Below are 18,696 nucleotides of genomic sequence, written 5' to 3'. Positions count from 1 at the left end.
CGCCATTTGAACTCCTGAACTGGGTCTACCTACCGTATTTAAATACTCTTTCTAAACTGGACTTATTTATGCAGCTTTTATCTGTGTTTGACTGATTTGCTGATTTTGTTTTGTGTTACCGGTACCCTGGGGGAGGGAGAAACATAGATGATTACGTATACTTAAAAAACAGGAAATTGGAAATAAAGGCCTTTTTAAGAACATATTTGATGGCTACATACATATTTTCCATAAAAAAAAACCCATTTGGATGGTTCCTATGAAAAAATATATGTTGACAAGCACCACAAAGGTGTATAGTTTAATTTTACTTTTACAAGAGAAAAGACTGATGTGTTTGGCTTATCTTTCCTGAGTAACCTTTACTAAATCCAGTAAAGAGCACGATAGTGCTGCTAGTGTTGCCTTGAACTGGGATACAGCGGTTAGTAGCATTAGGAGACTGGTGACCTTGGAGGTAGTGCTAGGTTAACGCGTGTACACACAGGTGTGCTGGGCTAGATGATACAATTTGATTTGAATAGTCTCTTACTCCTTTATGCATCATTTGAACTCGACACAATGTTCATCTTAATGGACTGATTAAATGAACCATAGTGGAAAGTTGTTGCACTGTTGACACCAATGTACATAAAGCAGTTAATGACAGACTTTGAACAACTTTTACTAATATTTTAAAATTGTGAACTTCTGTATGATGTAATCAGCAAAGTTGTATTATAATTACTGTATTTAAATGAATTAATAAATGTTTAAAATAACTTTCTCTGTGGGCTTGAATGAGTTTTGGTTGTATAATCTCTATACAGTTCATGCAGCACATGTGAGAAACTAATGTCGGGAAGATTACCATTGTATTCAAATATTGGTGCCACTGATCCTCCACTCTCACCTCCGTGTTGAACTATAATGTGAAAAATAAATTTGCCTGCTGCAATTTACCAGGAAAAGTACCATGTATTACGATATATATCTGCGGCAGATATCAGTGAACAGCAGTCAGAATTTGAAGACGCAAGAGAAGGACGATCACACAGAAACTTTGCTACGGTAGATATTCTTTAATTTAAATAAATAATGTGTATTAATTTACTTTTCTAAACTTGTTTTTGCCTTTAATGTAAAATCCACATTACTGTTGATGACTGAAAAGCAGAGGAGACAAAGTTGAGTTCATTTCTCATATTTTATAAATTGATTTTCTTTGGTGATGTTACTTCCAAGATGAGTGTTATAGATTAATACTGATGGTAATTTATGGTTTGCAAAGTCATTACACGCTTGTGTTTTAATGTTTTTACACATTAAACCACATGTTCAGCCTTTTATTATATTTTCTGTATTTTTATTGCTAAATTGGTTGTACTTTAGCAATCACTAATTTAAGTGAATTTAAGCTTGTGAATTGCTGATTTTTAAAAATCTATTGAAGATCTACCATGATATATTTGTTAATTTTTTATAATATTTGTAAATCACTGAATATAATTGGTTAAATCTTTATAGTTACAAATGCAAAATAGTCTACTGAAATAGATTTATTTCCAAAGTTGCAGCTCTGAGAGGAAACTGTGTTGTGAGTCTTAGAAACAGAAGCTGAGATATCGAAGTTAAACTGAACATTGAGCTTAATGATTACTGAGCAGCTTTTTAGTATCCAGATTATTTATTTCCTCCATGTCTTCCTCTTCTCTCCTCCTCTTCAGGCCTCCATGTACACAAATATGTCAGTCAATTTTTCCTCTCCTCAACTGTCCTCCAACTCCTCCATCCATCTTCTCTTGACCAAATGTTCGTACATCTACGTCTTTTCTGCTTTCTTCATCATCAATATCTTCCTCCTCCCTGTCTTCATCCTCATCCTCTACCTGGGATACCAACAGTGGAGGCAACAACGTTCTGTTCCCACGGCAGCAATAAGTTACACTGACTGCTTAACCTACCACTTCGTTGTCATGCAGCTGATTGGATTTTTGGGGTACATCATCTTTTTTTGCGGCAACTGCTTTAATAACCCAGAGATGATATTCGCGGGGCTTGTTGCCTGGACTGTCACCTCCCTCGGACAGACTGCAGTTTACCTCCAGATATGTGTGGTGCACTACCTGGCTGTTGTTCACCCCATCACCTATCTGGACTTGAAAAAGACAGGCGGGGTAAGGATTGGGAATATCACCATTGGATGTGTTTGGCTGTTGTGCACATGTCTGACTGTTGTATTTGTAACTAGCCCTGCATCTGATATGATCATGCAGTTCTGCCTTGTGGCTTTTGTCTCAATTGTCATCTCTTTTTGCTGCATTTCTGTTCTCTGCGCTCTCAAGCGTCCGGGTCCGGGGGAAGTGGTTGGAGACAGGGAGCGGGTTGACCAATCAAAGCAGAGGGCTTTCAACACCATCATGGTCATAATGGGAGTGCTGTGGTTTAGGTTTTTGGGGAATCTGATTTATAGTGTGACTTCTTATATACCACTACTGAGCCCCGGTGCCTACTGTGTGATGTTCATGTCAGTAATGTGGTTCGATCTGCCCAGCAGTTTAGTGTTACCTCTACTGTTTCTACACCGGGCAGGAAAACTACAATGTTGTAAACAAAACACTGAATCAGGATGAGGGTTGTGTACCGTAGTGTACCGTAAATTCTGACCAACAAAAAGCTGGTATTCAAATAAGTTAAAATAATTCAAATACTGGGTTAAATGTGGTAATGTAGGAATCAGAGACAGTAATTTGTTTTAATAATAGGATAGTCAGAGGAACAGGAATATGTAGAGAATACCCAAACCCTGTGTCCTAGAAATGATGTTTATATATAATTTGGAGCAGCAAATATGTTTTGAAGGAAATGTAATGTTGCTGGAATAGTAAAACATTTTTTTCCCGCCAAAATATCCAATCTTGAAGTGCAATACTGTCTCCAATTACTTCTACTTTACCAGGTTTTTTTTTTATCATTAAACAACTGCCAGTGAAACTCAACACTGTTCTAATGTTTCACATTAAAAGCTAACAAGGAGATGGAGAGAATATGCCCTTTAAATCTATATTAATGTGAAACATCTGTACTTTTAGTACAACTACAAAGTGAGATTGATTTGTTTGAATAATAATTAGTAATTACCTTTTCTGTCAACATCAGAAGAAAGGGTTAGGGTTAGTTGTGAATTAGTGGTTCTGGCAAGTTGCTAAAATGTTAATACTGAACATACTGTATGAGTAAAAGGTTTTAGCAAAAAACAATTTAGCTGTATAAAAATGAAGTTTCTAGGAGACAGAACTGGAATACTATGTACGTGGTCTACTTGCATTTGAAATAAGTCTAATATTGAGAAGGGATATACAGAAATTACAAAAGGGTCTGCAAATAATAAGACATTGAGGTAGACATTAGGGAGAGTGATGTTTTTGTATATAAAGTAACAGTGGACCAAGAATAGATCCCTCAGGCACCCCATTACTGACTGCATAAAGGCTTGATTCAGCACTATCAGTCACAACAGATTTAACTTTTAGACCAAAAGATAGTTTGTTAAGAAGGATTTTATAATCAACGGTAGAAAATGCTTTTCAGGTGTCAATAAAGAGAGCAACACAAAACTTATTGTCTTTTTGTCAGAGTTGAGACAAAGTCATCAGTTTGAAATGTTATTGGTGACTTTGGTGAAAACCAGTAAATTCAGAGATTTGATAAAAGCATTTAGTGTGAATTAAACTCTAGGATTTTTGCCAAAAACAGAGGCTTAGGTATCCAACAGTAGTTGCTGAGGTAAGAGCCATGGCACTTTTCCATGTAGCTTGAAATCACATAAATGTTTAATCAATAATGTGCAGACTAATTAAGGGGGGCGCTAAGATGAAGAAGAAAGGAGTCTTGGTTATCTGCATCAGTGGGGCAGGGGGGGGCGGTGGGAGGGAAATTTAGATGATTAAATATACTTATAAAACAGGAAATAAGAAATAAAGGCTTGTCTGTATTTGAGAAGTAAAAGTGAATTGGATTAGTTGATTTTAAACAACTGATACAAGATGGTCATTCTACAACATCTCAGTCATTCAAGTGTACATGAAATTTGTTGGGGGAAGAATGTCAAAAAGATGACTTTTATTTCTTAATTATTTTATTTTCTTAGGTTTATAATAAGAGTAGTTAAAGGAAGAAAGGTGAAGTTTATAAACAGTAATTGTTATATATCAGATCATATGACTTATGTTTTTATGTTTTCTCCATTAAATAACCATTATTGAACTGCTGATTTAGTATTGATTTTTTACTTTAGATTTAATATTGAACATGATAAATCTGTATAACGATGGCTAAAACAAGCAAAAAATGTCACAGACTAAAAAGTAACCAGTTTGTTTGTCTTTAGTCTTGTGACCAGGGATGGCAAAAAAAATGCAAAACAGATGTTTCCCAAAGCACTACTGTCCATTCAAATTAGAAAATAAAAACAGATTTACTGTGTGCATAATGCAAATGTGTGTGTGTCTGAAGTTGTCTGTGATTGGTTCATGACTGCAGAGTTCATCGTGTTTGCTCCTGAAATAACATGGAAGGTGATGGAATCAGATGGGCGGAAACACTCCTGTGATAACGTTTATAAGTATTTACCCACCACATTTACACCTGGTATTAAGAACTGAAATAAATGCCTTTAAAAAGCCTCCACAGCCCCATGTTCCATCTTCTGTGTAGAAGAAGAAAAGTAGACACTGGGTTTTTACAGTTTGGAGGTATTTACTGACCATCAACAGCTACCTTAACGTTAGCCGCAGTGACTGGATGACGTCTTGTCCTCTTAATGAAGCCGCATTGCTGCCTCCAATTCTGAATTAAACCAGCTGTTTCCTGAATGTGTCTATAACATTAGCAAGACAGCTAAGAAGACAGCATGTGAATAAAATGACTTTGGAGTTACCTGGAATCACCTTCTCCTTTTTTAGTGGCAGCTAACCCTGCACCAAACTAGCACATAGCACACAGCAGACCAAACTGATTATCAACCCTCCATCAAACTGCTGCTAAGACAACAAACAAGTCAACCCCCCCAAACTGTACACCAAATCCCTTAATCTTTAAACTTCTATCAATTTAGCCATCAATAATGATGGAATTAAGGTATTTATTAATAGGTTTGTAAGGGGATAATTAAATTGCATTAAATACATAAATTAATGGATTGAAACAAATTAAAGTATTTAAAATGCTTTATTTGAACAGTTTAAGGGATTTTCAAAAACCTTAAAACAAACCAAAAACCATGAAAACCACCCCTTAATTTATACCGTAAAATGCCATTATTTTCTGATAAAGGGAAAGATTCAGGGGTAGTTTTCATGGGTTTTCATCCATTTGAAGTTTTTTTTTTGTTTATTTGTTTCATAGTGATTATGGTGCAACACTGGTCCCTGGTGTGCTGGTCAATAAGCATTACCATGAACAGATGGGCAGCTCCTGGAGCCTGTTGCACCAACAGAGCTTACGCCTCTTAAACTGAGTCAGTCATAACTTTGCATTCTAAGTCGAACCTAATAGTTATGCCGGTTGCACCATCTAGGCTTAAGCCTTCTTCTCACTAAGACTGGGCATAAATCTTAAACCTATTCAGGAGCAGACCTAAAGTCAAAATCTTTCCCTTGCCCAGGACGTCTTTCCACTTTTTCCATACATTGTTTTCTGAAAGAAAGCTGCTCGAGTCTTAACAATCATTTATAGCCTCCATTATTTCTCTCCATGTCACTGCTTCTTCTTATTTATTATGTTGGACTGCTTGGCAGTCAGTGTTTTCTTGTGCTGGCTGTACAGCTCTATTCATTTTCTTATGTCAATGTCCATGAAATTGCTTTTCATTTTCTTTGATCCTCCATAACACTGCAAATTAGAAATGATTAGCTTCAAATTAACGAGACAGCAGGAGATTAATATTGTATCCTAGCAATGCGTAATGCTAGGCAATAGCCAGAGTCGTGTGGGCATTCACATAAAAACGCATTGTTAAGACCAGGTGTAGACTAGTCTTCAGTTTGGTTGGTGCAACTGATGTAAAGTCCATTCTACAGACCGACTTAGCAGTTAGAACCAGGCTTAGTAAAGACCAGTTGGTGCAAACTATCCCTGATCCTTTCTTCACTTCCTGATTGATCTTTAACTCCATTCACATTAAATTTTGTACAGACTTGTGTTTCCCAGACAATTACTTCTACGGACTTTGGTGATTCTCTGGCTTTTCCTCTAGCACCATAATGAGGTTCACATTTGTGGTTTCTATCTGAACGTGGATTGCATTGAAACATGGTTCACACATTTATGCTTCCCTCAGGATGAATTACAATAACTTTATTGATCGTTTGACTTTGACCATCTGCCATCTGACAGAAAATTCATTGTCAATTATTTTGATGGTTGAATAATTGTTTTTATAGAAAAAATGCCAAATATTTGTTGGTTGCAACTTCTCAAATATGATGATTTGACACTTTTATGTGTCATACAGAATAGCAAACTGAATATCTTTGGGGATATTTTTCTGACATTTCATAGACAAAATGATTTTTGATTAACTGAGAACATTATCAGCTGATCAATCGATAAAGAAAATAATCGTTAGTTGCAGTTGCTACTTTGATTTATGAACAAATACCTGCAAAACTAAGGACATCGTCATCAGCCTTAACTGTACTTATCCTGTTTTCATTGCACCATCTGACAGCTTTAAACCTGAGTATGAACAGTCCGACACAGATTACGACTAGGATTTTATTAGGCTCATGTCGCACAGCGTTACATTAAATTAAATAGAAGAAAACACATAAATTAAATATCTCACAGTTCTGTTCTCTGCTCTGCTGTCAGTGTTACATTGCGGCTTCTTCCCCCTGATGGCTCTTCATGTGTGTTTTCAGACAGTGGCTCTGAGTGAAGGCTTTGTCACACAGTGAACACTTGTACGGTCTCTCCCCGTTGTGCGTCCTCATGTGAACAGTCAAGTACGTTTTACGAGCGCACGCTTTCCCACAAATCCCACAGACAAACGGTTTGAGTCCTGAGTGGACGGTCACGTGGTTATCCAGATTAATCTTGCGTTTAAAGGACCAGCCGCAGTCCGGGCAGCTGTACGGCGTCTCCCCAGTGTGGATCCGCATGTGAATTGTCAAAGGTCCCTTGGTGGTGAACCCCCTGCCGCATTCGCCGCAGTGGTACGGCTTCTCGTTGGTGTGCGTTCTCATGTGGATCTGCAGCTGCTTGCTGGTCAGGAACATTTTGCAGCAAACGTCACAGAGGTACGATCTCTCTCTGTTCGTGTGGATCTTCTCGTGTTGTCTCAGCGTGCCGAGAAGTTTGAAACGCCTCCCGCAAATCTGGCAGCTGTGAGGTCTTTCCCCGGAGTGGGTCATCTTGTGGCGGGATAAAGATCTGTAGTCGCTGAGGGATTTACCGCACACGCCGCACAGGTGCGACTTCTTGTTGCTGTGAGTGCTGCGGTGAGCTTTTAACTGCTCCTTCAGGTCAAACACTTTATGACACGTGTAACATTTGTGCGGCTTACCCGCCTCATGCTGCCTCTGGTGATTCTCCAGTGATACCTTCAGTGCAAAAGCTTCATGGCAAACGTTGCATTCGTACGGTTTCTCTCCGCAGTGAGCAGCCACGTGCTCGTTGAGGCTGAGAGCATCGAGGAAAGACTCTCCGCAGATGTGACAGTCTTCTGTCTTGTGGCGACTCTGAAGATGATCCTTCAGCGTCTCTGTGGTCTCTCCACAAACTCCACAAACACTTCCAGGATCGTTCACGTGACTCCAGGCGTGTTTGACAAGCGTGACTTCTGATTTGTGCAGAGCGCTGCAGACTTTGCAGGAGAAAACAACGTCACAGTTCTCAGTTTCTGTCTCAGTCTCGTTGACACCAGAGTGTCTGTTTTTTTGTTTCTTTGCCTGCAGGTCAGAGTCGCTCTCCCTCAGCTCCTCACCGTCTGGTTTCCAATCGCCATCGCTGTCCATCGCCTCCTCTCTTTCTTCTTCTTCTTCTCTCTCACCATCATCGTCCATGTTCCCTTTACTCTGAGCTGCCGAGAGATCGTCAGCTGGCTCTGATATCCTGTGATTTTCTTCGTCAGCTTCGTCTGTTTCCATGTTCACTTCTTCTTGTGTTGCTGAGCTGCGGCCTTCAGCCTCCTGAACAGGACTGCTGTGGGAAACAGGAGCACAAGTAATTAGTTTAATGTCTGTCTGATAATATATTGCTGTAGGTAACGCAACACTATATGGTCCATCCGACGTTTACCTTTCATGAACCATCATGTCATTTAATTTTGGTAAATGGTGGAAGTTGCTCAGTTCATGCGTTTATGCAGGCAATCTGCATTTCTCACAGTCAGAGATACAGCTGAGAGAAACTGAAGGAAATCTGCTAATGAGGCGTTCACTGAAGTTAACTGAGCCTCTGCAGATCCACAGATTCCTGTAAAGATCCCGAAAGAGAGAAAGCTGTTGTGTCGCTGTGGTTCATTTCAGCTTGACACAATTTTTCATGGTTGAGCAGCAGAACACAAGTTTAAAGGACACATATTCTGCACATTTCCAAGTCTATATTTATAATCTTTGCATGATTTACAGTTAAAAACTCCTTATTTATCTTCTACTGGTCCTTTATGCAGCCCCTCAGTTCAGCCTCTGTCTGAAACAGGCCGTTTTAGCTCCTGTCTCTTTAAGACCCCGCCCTCCTGATGAGCCTACTCTGTTCTGATTGGCCAGCTTCAGGAAGCTTCCTCCGGCTCCGGAGGCTACGATAAAAAAAATTATAGTAGCAGGATTTCACTTCTTTTTCTCCTTCTTTACTGCAAATGTCAACTTCTCAAATCCATCCGTACATGTTGGAGCCAAAATCCAAACTAAAAAACCTCAGCAACAGCTACGGTGTAAGACTATGAGCAACGAGCTGACGTCAGCTCGTCGGCAAGGTAGAAAAGAACGTTGCAAACGATGCGTTCAAAGCAGGTTGAAGCCCTGATTTTTGACTTGCAGGCAGTATTTCTACCGAGGATGGAAATTAGCAGAAGCCACCGGCCAGATGCCGGGTCACTTTGTGAAAATGCTCGACCTACCAGCCACGGTGGCCGACGTGCTGTAACGTTACCAGACGACGGTGAGTCTCTGCTGCTGTTCATATCATTTAGTTTTGGCGTGTGTACGTGCGGCTGTGACGTTACCGTCTGTGGCCGATCGATCGGTGCATCTCTGTAAACAACAGCTTTATTGTGGGCATCAAAAACGTAAAACTGGTGACTATCAAGGACCACGAAGCCTCCAAATGCACAAGGAAGTGATCTTATTTTTACCAGGAGAGTGTGGAGCTACCTGGTTTGTGGTCCGCTGTCATCACATGTCAACATGGTGGAGCTGCACAGAGACTCTTCACAGCTGCTGTTTTCTTTACTGGCCTGGAAAAATAAAAAGATCCCACCTGCTATTTCTTTACTTCAAAAATAGTGATGCCTGTTTTTTTTTTTTTATCTTAAAGGACACAACGAACTACCTTCAGTCTGATGTAGAGCGTCGACTTCCATCCTGTGCAGCTGATGTTTCTCTGGATCTCCTCCGGTGTCAGCATCTTTAGCTTTAGAGGTTGTAATCTCCTTGTCTTGTCGGACGTGAAGACGTCTAAAGGTTTGTTGTCTCCGGCCAGCTGAGGGAAGGTGGACCTCAGCAGGTCCAGGAAGTCCGACTCCTGCAGGCCACGAGGACACTGCAGCTTCAGCATCGGACATTTCTTAAGCACTGAGAGAGGAGAGAAGGAAGAGAAAAGCCTTTTTAGTCGTGTTATTTTCACTGAAGGTAGTGGTCATACCCTCCTTTTGAAAGCAGAAACTAAAAACTGAAAACTAATTTATGAATTAAAAACCATTAATATTGTGGACATTCGTATCACAATTTGCTAAATTAAAGGTTTTCCTATTAAAATATCAAGACCATAAACTACATGTTTCAGATGTTAATAATGAAAAACACCCTTTCTCATAAACACTCACATTTAGGGGAGGTCTGGTGGCCACTGTTCAGACATGAAGCGGATTTTAGAGGCGATTGAACACAGTGTCAATGGAAAGATGAGAGTAGAAGGAAAAGCGCCTGGGACGGCACGAATTGACGCCTCCCAGCGAGTTTAAAATGTTTCAACTTGAGTTAAAATTTGCACTCATCCCGCGAGTGAGAGGCTGGAGGGAAGAAACACACCTGGAGTTTCTGATCAGAGGCTGAACAGCCGAGACACCTCGCTGTTCACACCTGTGCTTATCAGTCTGTCGCCAGATTTGTTCACATAGGCTAGCTAAGAAAGCAAGAATGTTTCAAGAACTAATAATAAAGAACATGTTCAGTTATTCCAAGTGTTCAGATTGGCAGGACGAAGTAATTTGGTGTCACCAGAGCAACCACCACGTCCTGCATTGATGACGTATTTTTCTGTTACATCCTTGTCGGAGATGCATCAGGATACATCAGCGTTTACACTACAAAACACATGCGGTCAATGTGTCCCAGACCACCTCGACTAGTGGTTTGAGAGATCAGATCACAATGTGTCGTTTGCACTTGTATTTAAACGCACAATATGTAATTTCAGCCGCTAGGCGTCTCAATCAAAACAATAACAACAGACGGAGCGTGATGATGGTGTGAAGTAGCAAGGGATCATGGGAGTTGTTGTCTTCGTTGTTAAATAACCAGCTTCACCGGGATAGGATTACTCCAGTGTTCATCATTCAGGATGTTTTTACCCGCAGAGGTCTCCTCCTCTCCAGAACAAACGGACCCGGAGATTAAAATCATTAAAATACTAAATAAAACTGTTTCACCTAAAAAAAATCAGTGTTTCTCCGATGATGTTTGGTGACCACCGGACTTCCTGGAGGGGCTGTTAGCCGAGCTGCTGCTAACGTTTGCCCAGTTTATTTCTCTGATAACTTAAGATCCAGACGTCCAATGACTAAAATCCTTCTTCCGGCTAAAAGATATAGTTAAAAACCACCTAAATTTATCATGAAAATGTGTCTTAAAACTGAATAAAAGTCCATTTATAACAGTTTGTGTGGAACAACCACAACGCCGATGTATTATCTTGTATGTGTGTAAGTTACTCTTTGGTAGACGCCATTGTAGCGGACAAACACAGCGCCGCCGTATGCATCTGGTGCATGTTTACTCTTTGATAGAGGAGGTATGACGCCATCGACAGGCGACCAAATGAAACGGTCCGTTACTTTGATTAAATTAAAGATTTCTCTGAGTTTGAAAATACACAACTCAACAACATATATAACATAGGTCTAGTTGTTTTTAGACATTTTAATGTGGAATAATTACATATTATAGCTTTAATGCTGTCTACTTGTGTCACAGACACGTTGAATGACACGCGGCTAAAATTCGCTTCGCTCTCTGTCTGGTAATTGATGCACGTTAACCAGAAGGCTCCCGGTTTGGTCTTGACTGAGTCTCACCTGTCAGTAATCTGTCCATCTTTTACTTTGCTGTCTGTGAGGAGTTGTATCTCCCCCTCGAAACAGATGAATTAAACCGTCTTGAGTTTTAAGGACTGACTGAGACCAGCCGCTGGAACTATGACGAGGGACGTGATTCACTACCTGCCTGTCTGTCTACCTGTCACTACCAGTCTGTAGATCATCGGAGTAAAAACAATACATGAATACGTCCCATCAGTTCAACGCTGATAAAAGTAAAACTATCTGCACGGCCGAAAACCACGACAGGTACGTCAGAGAATGTTTTATGTGATTTGACCCTTTAAACCAGGTGTTTATCGCGTCTCTCGTGGTAACCGCAGTGACTCCTTTACCTCTATTAACTCTTTAATATTTACCGTTGTTTGACAGCACATCGGTCTGAGAGTCCTCCAGGATCCGGATCCTGAGGTCTACGTGGTTCTGTGTTACAGTGATCTGAGGTCTGCCGGGTTTCCTCCTTTCAGACGAAACTCTGGAGCAAAAAGACCTGAAAGATGAAGATCAGCTGGTTAGTTATAGAAGTTTATAGCTGCCGATATTAAAATGGAAACATTTTACAAAATGTCTGAAATTTAAATCACAACTCAAAACTGATTTTATTTCCAACATGTCGTATGTGTTTGATCACTATTATTGTTTTTAATCTCACATTTTAAGGTATTTTATTCTATTTTATTTCAACCGTCTGATTTTATTTATATTCCTTGTCGTCCTGAAATGTTTTAATCCTGGTTAAACCACATAAATCACTGTATTATATATTTTAAAAAGGCCTAATTACAGACAAAATTAAAATAACTCACTAATGAATTAACATTCAAGGTACTGAAAACAACAACAACATTACCATAATGATGATGAAACTGAATGAGAAATGGACTTTTCATTTTTTAAATTTGGCACACACGGATTAAAAAATATTTAATTTTAATATTGGCAGCTGCAGACTTCCATAATTAATGTTGCGTTAATACACCGGCTGTGATTGGCTGATAGGCCTCTGCAGGTTGACATCGGTGCTTTTTTATACTAGAATAAAGAAACATCCCAAATTATTCTGTAATTGTTTACAATATCCAGTAGACGAACAACTGGTAAGAAATATATCAGCTTTATTATTATATTATTATTATTATAACAGCTTCATAATGTAAAAATGTTTCAGACAGTATTAAGTTCTAATCAGGTTTTCAAGTCAAACCTGATGATTTTCTATGTAGAAATACAGTAAATCAGGCAGAATTACACATAAAATAACCCAGTTTTAAAGGAGTAAAATAAAGGAGGAAGTAAACTTTACTTTATACACAAACTCATGTAGTCTCTGTCTTTTTCTAACATAAACTGAGTGATAACACTGGTTGTTTGTGTAGGAACCTTGTTGGAGTTTGATTTTTCAAGTCTGGGGACTCATCTTCCTCATCTTCACCCTCTTTTTCCTCATCAGGTTTCCTGCTGTGCTGCACACCTGGAAGAAAGACGGAAATCAATTATCTACACTTCACATTTCTGAAAACTGTGTGATTGGTTTATTTGGAAAATTTAGAGTAAAAATCTGAAACAAATACATTGAATATTATTATAATTCCTGCAATATGAGTTCATGAGCACACGTGTCAAAATCCAATAACAAAATCTGCTATTCAGACTTTCTTCATCTAAATCTCACGTTGTACACGTGACGAAGAAATAATTCAACACAGTTAAAACCATGTTTGAAGTCTAGACGTCAATTCAGCATATATGTTATCCACAAAAACTGCAAGATATATGTGAAGAAAACACCCATAAATCACGACACTGAACTCAGCTTCTGAAGTGGGGTTACAGGAAACATAAATAATGATATTTAGCAGCTGATCATCCATTTTTTTGCACCACTTACACTTGTGATAAAGTGTGAGACATCGTAGCAAAAGGCTTAACACTGTTTAAACCCACTTACAGATTTGTGAATCCTTTATTTTACTTATGAAAACAGAAAAAAAGGGCGATTTTGCTGCTTTTATCCCCCCCATCCAGACCAGATTTCACCAGATCAAAAACCACTAGACTTATCTAATCTGGACTAGATCACCAAGGAGCCTCCAGAGACTCATTAAAACACAGCTTCATATTTGTGAAAGCTTTGTTATATTTGCACCAGCATACAAAGTCGATAAAAGCAGTGAAATCGCCCTTTTTTCACCTCGATGGTGAAATACAGTGAAGCCGAATTAAAGAGTTAATTGTGTTGATTAATGAATCGTCTTCGGTTTTATAATTTAACATATGTACCTCTATCCAAAAGCAAGTAAACATTAAAATAACAAGATTATTAATCGGAGTTCGGTTTGTCTCTATCTCAACAAAACAGGACTGTCGGAGTGGCTGAATAATGATTTTCATGCCGATAAATGAATGAAAGACTAACCGGCTTTGTTGAGTTTGACCCGAGGCTGCAGGAGAACCTCCAGCTGTCTCCTCTGCCGGTCGATCTCCTGCCTGAAGCCCGAAGCCTCCTCCTCGTACCCGGCTACGATTCTGTCAACAACCGCTAATATTTCCTGGGAGGCGGCGGCGAGTCGCTCCGTCACGAACCCTCTGAGAATCTCAGCTTTAGACATTTTATTAATACGTTCACTTGTGTCTAATGTGTTTTTATTCATCACATTAAACCAGAGATATCCGCACCTGGCGCTGTTTACGGGCTGGACTGAACACGCTTCCGGTTTTGTCAAATGTCATCCGGGTAGAAACGGAGAGCTGAGCTAACCGTTCCTCTTCTTCTTCGTCTTCGTCGGATTTTGTTTCTTCAATTAAAAAACTAAACAAATTTAAAAAAAAAAAAGATTAAAAATACATGAAAATGAATGATGACAAATAATAAAAATGGTGTCAACACATTTCATGTCCTGTTTTTTTCTACGTGATTTGAGGCTTTACTTTCATGAGTTTTTAACATGAGATGTAATTGTGGCAAAAAAAAAAAAAAAAAAAAAGACCAGAAATTTTGGTTGAATGTTTAAAAAAAAGTCTAAAAACTGAATTGTTGTTACAGATGTTTGTTTGTGTTAGTTAGTCTTGGTAATGGGTGCAAAAAGCTCTCAAATTTAGCATCATCACCGTTTGCTTCTTTTTTTGCCTTCCAAAGTTACTTCATTTGTTGCAGTTGTCAGGTTTAAAGTTGTGAATCAGGATGTAATGTGCAATCAAGTGAAATAGCCAGACACAGACGTGTTGTCATGTTTACAACTTACAACGCTTACTATTTTTTGCTATATTGCTATTTTAGATTTGTTACTTCTGTGTGGATTTTAGGGAGATTTTTGATACCTTTGCACAAACAGAGCTCACAAAATAAGAAGCAGACTCACAGTTTAGTTTAGAGTTTCATCGTTGTACTTTAGTTTGCTTTTAAAGGTTTTCACATACAGAAACTCTGAAACTTAAGACTTGTTTTACGGCGACAATCTTGCTTTGAATTTCTATTTTGTTCATAGTCAAAGCTTTTTCTGTTTCTTTAATGAAGTTCTGAAAGGTTTTCACTTGACTGAAATGATTAATTGATGATTATAATAACAAATAGAGGAGCATCAGTCTTGGATACAAGGTGCAAGGTAACAAATATTAACTTTTTTTTCCTAAATTTTACATAATTTTCAAATAAGGGAAATCAAAACTATCTGTAGTTAAATTTGCTCCAGATTCTGTAAAAAAACATTTTCCCCCAAATTCTGGGACATGAAGTTGGAATGCTGGTGTTTATGAAATACAAACTGCAAATGATGATGGTAGAGGTTTAGTTTTTATTATTGTCATCATTGTAGTAACAGACAACAGACACATGAGGGAGCCCTTGTAGAGAACAGCATGCTGTTAAATACACATTTATCAGGGCAGAAAGTGGAGAAAGCAATGATTTATTGCTCTAAATGATTCAGAGAGTTTGTCCTGAGCGTGGCACTGGAGATGTTTTTATCAAGACAAAAAGGTTTTATCCTCTGAATGATGGATGTTTTAGTGCTGAACTTCTCAAACTTCCCCTAAAACCACAACCGGTTGACTTTACATCTTTGCACAACTTAAATAAGCAAGATACAGTGTGTTTTTACTGACTAAGTATATTTCTTAACTTCATACTTGAAAACAATGAAGAAAACTCAATCACACTGTCTCACTTACTGCTGGAATATTTATTAGATTAAAATGTTTCGTACATACTTGACAGAAAAATTCATTTGAATAGAAAAGTCTATGATGAAGTGATTTAATCTCATGTTTATGCTGAACTGAAAGCAACAAAACACTCCTCCTCTTCCTCATTTCTCCTCCCCTCCACCTTCTCTCTCTCTATCTTCACCGGCATGCTCGACTTTCTGGGCTTCTTCTTTGGTGTGGGGTCACCTGACTGCCACCATCGCTGCTGATTGGTCAGCGGGCTGATACAAGTCCGTTCGCATTTTCCTTTTGTAACACCATAATCAGAGGACACAGATTGGCTGTTGCAGGTTGTCATGGTGATAGGGGTGGGGCCACGGAGGGGAGACAGTGGAGTTTGGTTTGTGTGGAGGGCGAGCAGGTCTTGGCAGCGTTCGGTTTCCTCCGGTGCAGGAACCACCAAAGGGGCGAGCGAGGGAGGTGAGCCCAGGGAGGAGGCACTGTGAGCTGGGAGGAGAGGAGGAGGCAGGGCCTGGGGGTGCAGGTCACTCAGGGGGAAGTCCTGGTTGGCTTCTTGGCTCAGAGTCTGGGATAGAGGGTGAGGAGAAGGAGCAGGGGAGTCGACTTGAGGGAGTGTGTCTTGCCGGCAGCCATGTCGGGGGTTTGTGCGACTGTTTAACCCATCCCTCGGGGTGTGTGCGTGAATGAGTGTGTGTGAATCATCATCCTGTTGCCAACGTGTGTTTCTGATCTCTTTTTCGCTGCACATACGCGTGTGTTTGTTCTTATCATGTATCTTTGTCTCAGTGTGTATGCTCATGTGTGGGTCAGAGTGTGTGTTTCTGTGGGTGTGTGTGTCTCTGCTGGCACCCGTGTGTAGCCGTGGGTTTGGGTTGGCGCTGTGTCGGTTGCGGCTGCGCAGCGAGCTGAAGACCATGGTGCAACCAGCCACCGTGCAGCGGTGTTTGATCTTCAGGTGGACTGCGTTGTAGTGGATCTTCAATGTTCCTGAACAAACAGAAGAAAAAGGGGGCTCTTGTTAAGCTAGTGGCAACTTCAGAGGACCTGGAATTGAACCCTGAGGAACCCCAAGACACAAGATCCGTAGAAGACCCTGAATTGAACCCTGTGGCACTCTAAGGCCACATCCAGACCAAAAACTGCCCTGCGTTAAAACAGTATAAGGGGCTGTGGTGTTGGTTGCATGTTGTTTGAAGTGAGACAATGAAATACGATCCAGGAAGTTGAGTTGCAGTTAGAGATTGATGCATTTAAAGGTTCATCAGATGCCAAAACACAGCAAAGCTTCTTATAATACTCACAGAAAGGTTTTACAACTCTGGTTAAGTTATCATGGCAGCAACTGTTTTATCTTTCGTCACTACGATCACGAGGTAAACAGTCGAATATTACGTTCATGTTACAGAGTAATCCACCAGGAATGTGTGGTTGCATGTATGTGATCGGCCAACGCAGCACGTTGCCAGATGACGTTGGGTTGCTTTGCAGCAAAAGTTGAGCCCAGTTCAACTTTTTGCTGAACGAACGCTGTGTTTTTTTTGTTTTTTCTGAGCCGTCTGTGGTGGGACCCCTGCTGTGTTGACGCACCGCGCCCATTTCAATAAATGGGGGGCTGTGTTTTTTTTTTTTGCAGAGCTGATAGTGGTCTGAACGCCCCTAAGACACAAGATCAGTAGAAGTTGAACCCTGTGGAAACCTGAAACTCATGAGTTTATTTTAAGCACCTGATGTGTAGCAGATACAACAACATGCCTACCTTTGTCGTAGAAGCTTTTCCCACAAACGCCACAGCAGACCCTCCCCTTCCGACCTCCTGCACTGGAAGGGGAAGGGAGGGAGCAGAGGGAAGAGGGGAGAGGATGGAGGGAGGAAGAAAAGGAGGAGGAGGAGGGAGGAAGTGGACAGAGGAAGGAGGAGGAGAAAGATGGGAGAGGATGGAGAGAGGAGGAAGAGGAGCCGTGCAACTTCTGGGAAATCTTTGGAGGAGACGATGAAGAAGAGGAGATGGATCGATGGAGTGAAGAAGAAGAAGTAGGGATGAGTGAGGAGTTTAAGGAAGGAGAGAGTGGAGAAGTGTTCTCCTGTTTGGCCATGCCCCTGTGAACATCAAGCTCCTGGTCGATGTGGAACCGGGGGATCTGATGCCATAGCGTCCGGGCCGGGTTTGGTTTGTCGGGGTCCGTCTTGATTTTGAAAGCTGGTTCACCTTTGGCTTTCTGCAAAATTGGATCATTCTCCTGCCCTCCTCTTCCTCTGTCCTGCCTGTGTCTGTCGGCCAGTTGGGCCCCACTGGGCCTCTGTAGACACTGTGTTAACTTACTGGGAGAAACGAGGTCCTGAAAAAAGAAAAAGACAATAAGCGGAGATAACAAAGTCTCTATATACATGTCATATCTCTGTAGGAAGTGGACTTGTTTTGGTGTTTATTGGACAGATGACATTATAGAAACAGACAGGAAACCAGGGGAGAAATGGCTAAGGCACCAGCATGAGTATGTGGTATGTGCCTTGACTATGAGGCTACCGGGAAGTCCTAAAGTGGGCATTTTTAAGTTGCATTTAAATCTGTAGTGGAACTGTGAACTAGTGTAAGCTTGTTACGTTTATCAGAAGCAACGTGAAACTGCAAATATGTGACATTTCCTAAGAGGGCTGTCGTAAACTCAGAAATGAAAACAGGAACGTTAGGAAGCTTCCTGCAGAAAATTTGACAGACTGCTTAGAGGAAAAAGTCATGTACTTCAATTACCTTGGTGGGAGGGGCAAAACAATGATAGGCAGAGTTTGGAAAGTGGAACGGGAGAAGCAAAGACAGTCCATCCGGAAAGTTTTCAAAATGGTGGACAGTGCCGTTGTGGTCAGCTGGATTGTTTTTCTTGAAATGGTAGACGCCGGCCACCAAACGCGACTCTCCTCTTGCGTTTCTAACCATTCCTGGCATTCTGCTGCTCTGCTCGATGAACGTGCTGATGTTTGACTGGCATCTCTTTGTGGTGGGGTTTAGCTCTGGATCAGAG

At 40.4% G+C, this 18,696-nt stretch overlaps 3 protein-coding genes across 3 annotated transcripts in view; all 3 read right to left on the bottom strand.

The window, feature by feature from the left end:
• Nucleotides 1-6,742: 6,742 nt before the first annotated feature.
• On the bottom strand, nt 6,743-14,260 carry LOC121889602 (zinc finger protein 2 homolog). Its single transcript, XM_042401685.1, has 6 exons — nt 13,932-14,260; nt 12,896-12,986; nt 11,875-12,005; nt 9,532-9,773; nt 9,354-9,436; nt 6,743-8,184 (listed from the first exon to the last, which is right to left on the bottom strand). Exons 1-6 carry the CDS (start codon nt 14,164-14,166, stop codon nt 6,855-6,857), a joined length of 2,112 nt encoding a protein of 703 aa, XP_042257619.1. The 5' UTR covers nt 14,167-14,260; the 3' UTR covers nt 6,743-6,854.
• A 1,466-nt stretch (nt 14,261-15,726) lies between these two features.
• On the bottom strand, nt 15,727-17,515 carry LOC121889719. Its single transcript, XM_042401903.1, has 2 exons — nt 17,436-17,515; nt 15,727-16,666 (listed from the first exon to the last, which is right to left on the bottom strand). Exon 2 carries the CDS (start codon nt 16,593-16,595, stop codon nt 15,780-15,782), a length of 816 nt encoding a protein of 271 aa, XP_042257837.1. The 5' UTR covers nt 16,596-16,666; nt 17,436-17,515; the 3' UTR covers nt 15,727-15,779.
• A 95-nt stretch (nt 17,516-17,610) lies between these two features.
• LOC121889656 (zinc finger protein basonuclin-2-like) overlaps nt 17,611-18,696 on the bottom strand; it is a gene marked incomplete at its 3' end in the record, with an annotated part of 4,468 nt that continues 3,382 nt past the window's right edge. The window contains exons 5-6 of the mRNA XM_042401809.1: nt 18,429-18,696; nt 17,611-18,015 (exon numbers count right to left, since the gene is read on the bottom strand). The exon at nt 18,429-18,696 is cut by the window's right edge and continues 146 nt beyond it. Coding sequence (XP_042257743.1) covers nt 17,611-18,015; nt 18,429-18,696 — 673 coding nt within the window. The remainder of the gene's footprint in view (nt 18,016-18,428) is intronic.

The sequence above is a fragment of the Thunnus maccoyii genome, chromosome 22, assembly GCF_910596095.1.
Source record: "Thunnus maccoyii chromosome 22, fThuMac1.1, whole genome shotgun sequence".
Classification (NCBI taxonomy): Eukaryota; Metazoa; Chordata; class Actinopteri; order Scombriformes; family Scombridae; genus Thunnus; species Thunnus maccoyii.
This window is presented reverse-complemented; position numbering and strand designations above follow the sequence as displayed.

Excerpts from the sequence above, each read along its gene's own strand:
- LOC121889602 (XM_042401685.1), bottom strand. The coding sequence starts at position 14,166 with ATGAATAAAAACACATTAGACACAAGTGAACGTATTAATAAAATGTCT. Across the intron at positions 12,987-13,931 it reads GGTCAAACTCAACAAAGCCG|GTGTGCAGCACAGCAGGAAA; the intron begins GTTAGTCTTTCA and ends TCTTTCTTCCAG. Across the intron at positions 9,774-11,874 it reads CGATGTGCTGTCAAACAACG|TGCTTAAGAAATGTCCGATG; the intron begins GTAAATATTAAA and ends CTCCTCTCTCAG.
- LOC121889719 (XM_042401903.1), bottom strand. The coding sequence starts at position 16,595 with ATGGTCTTCAGCTCGCTGCGCAGCCGCAACCGACACAGCGCCAACCCA.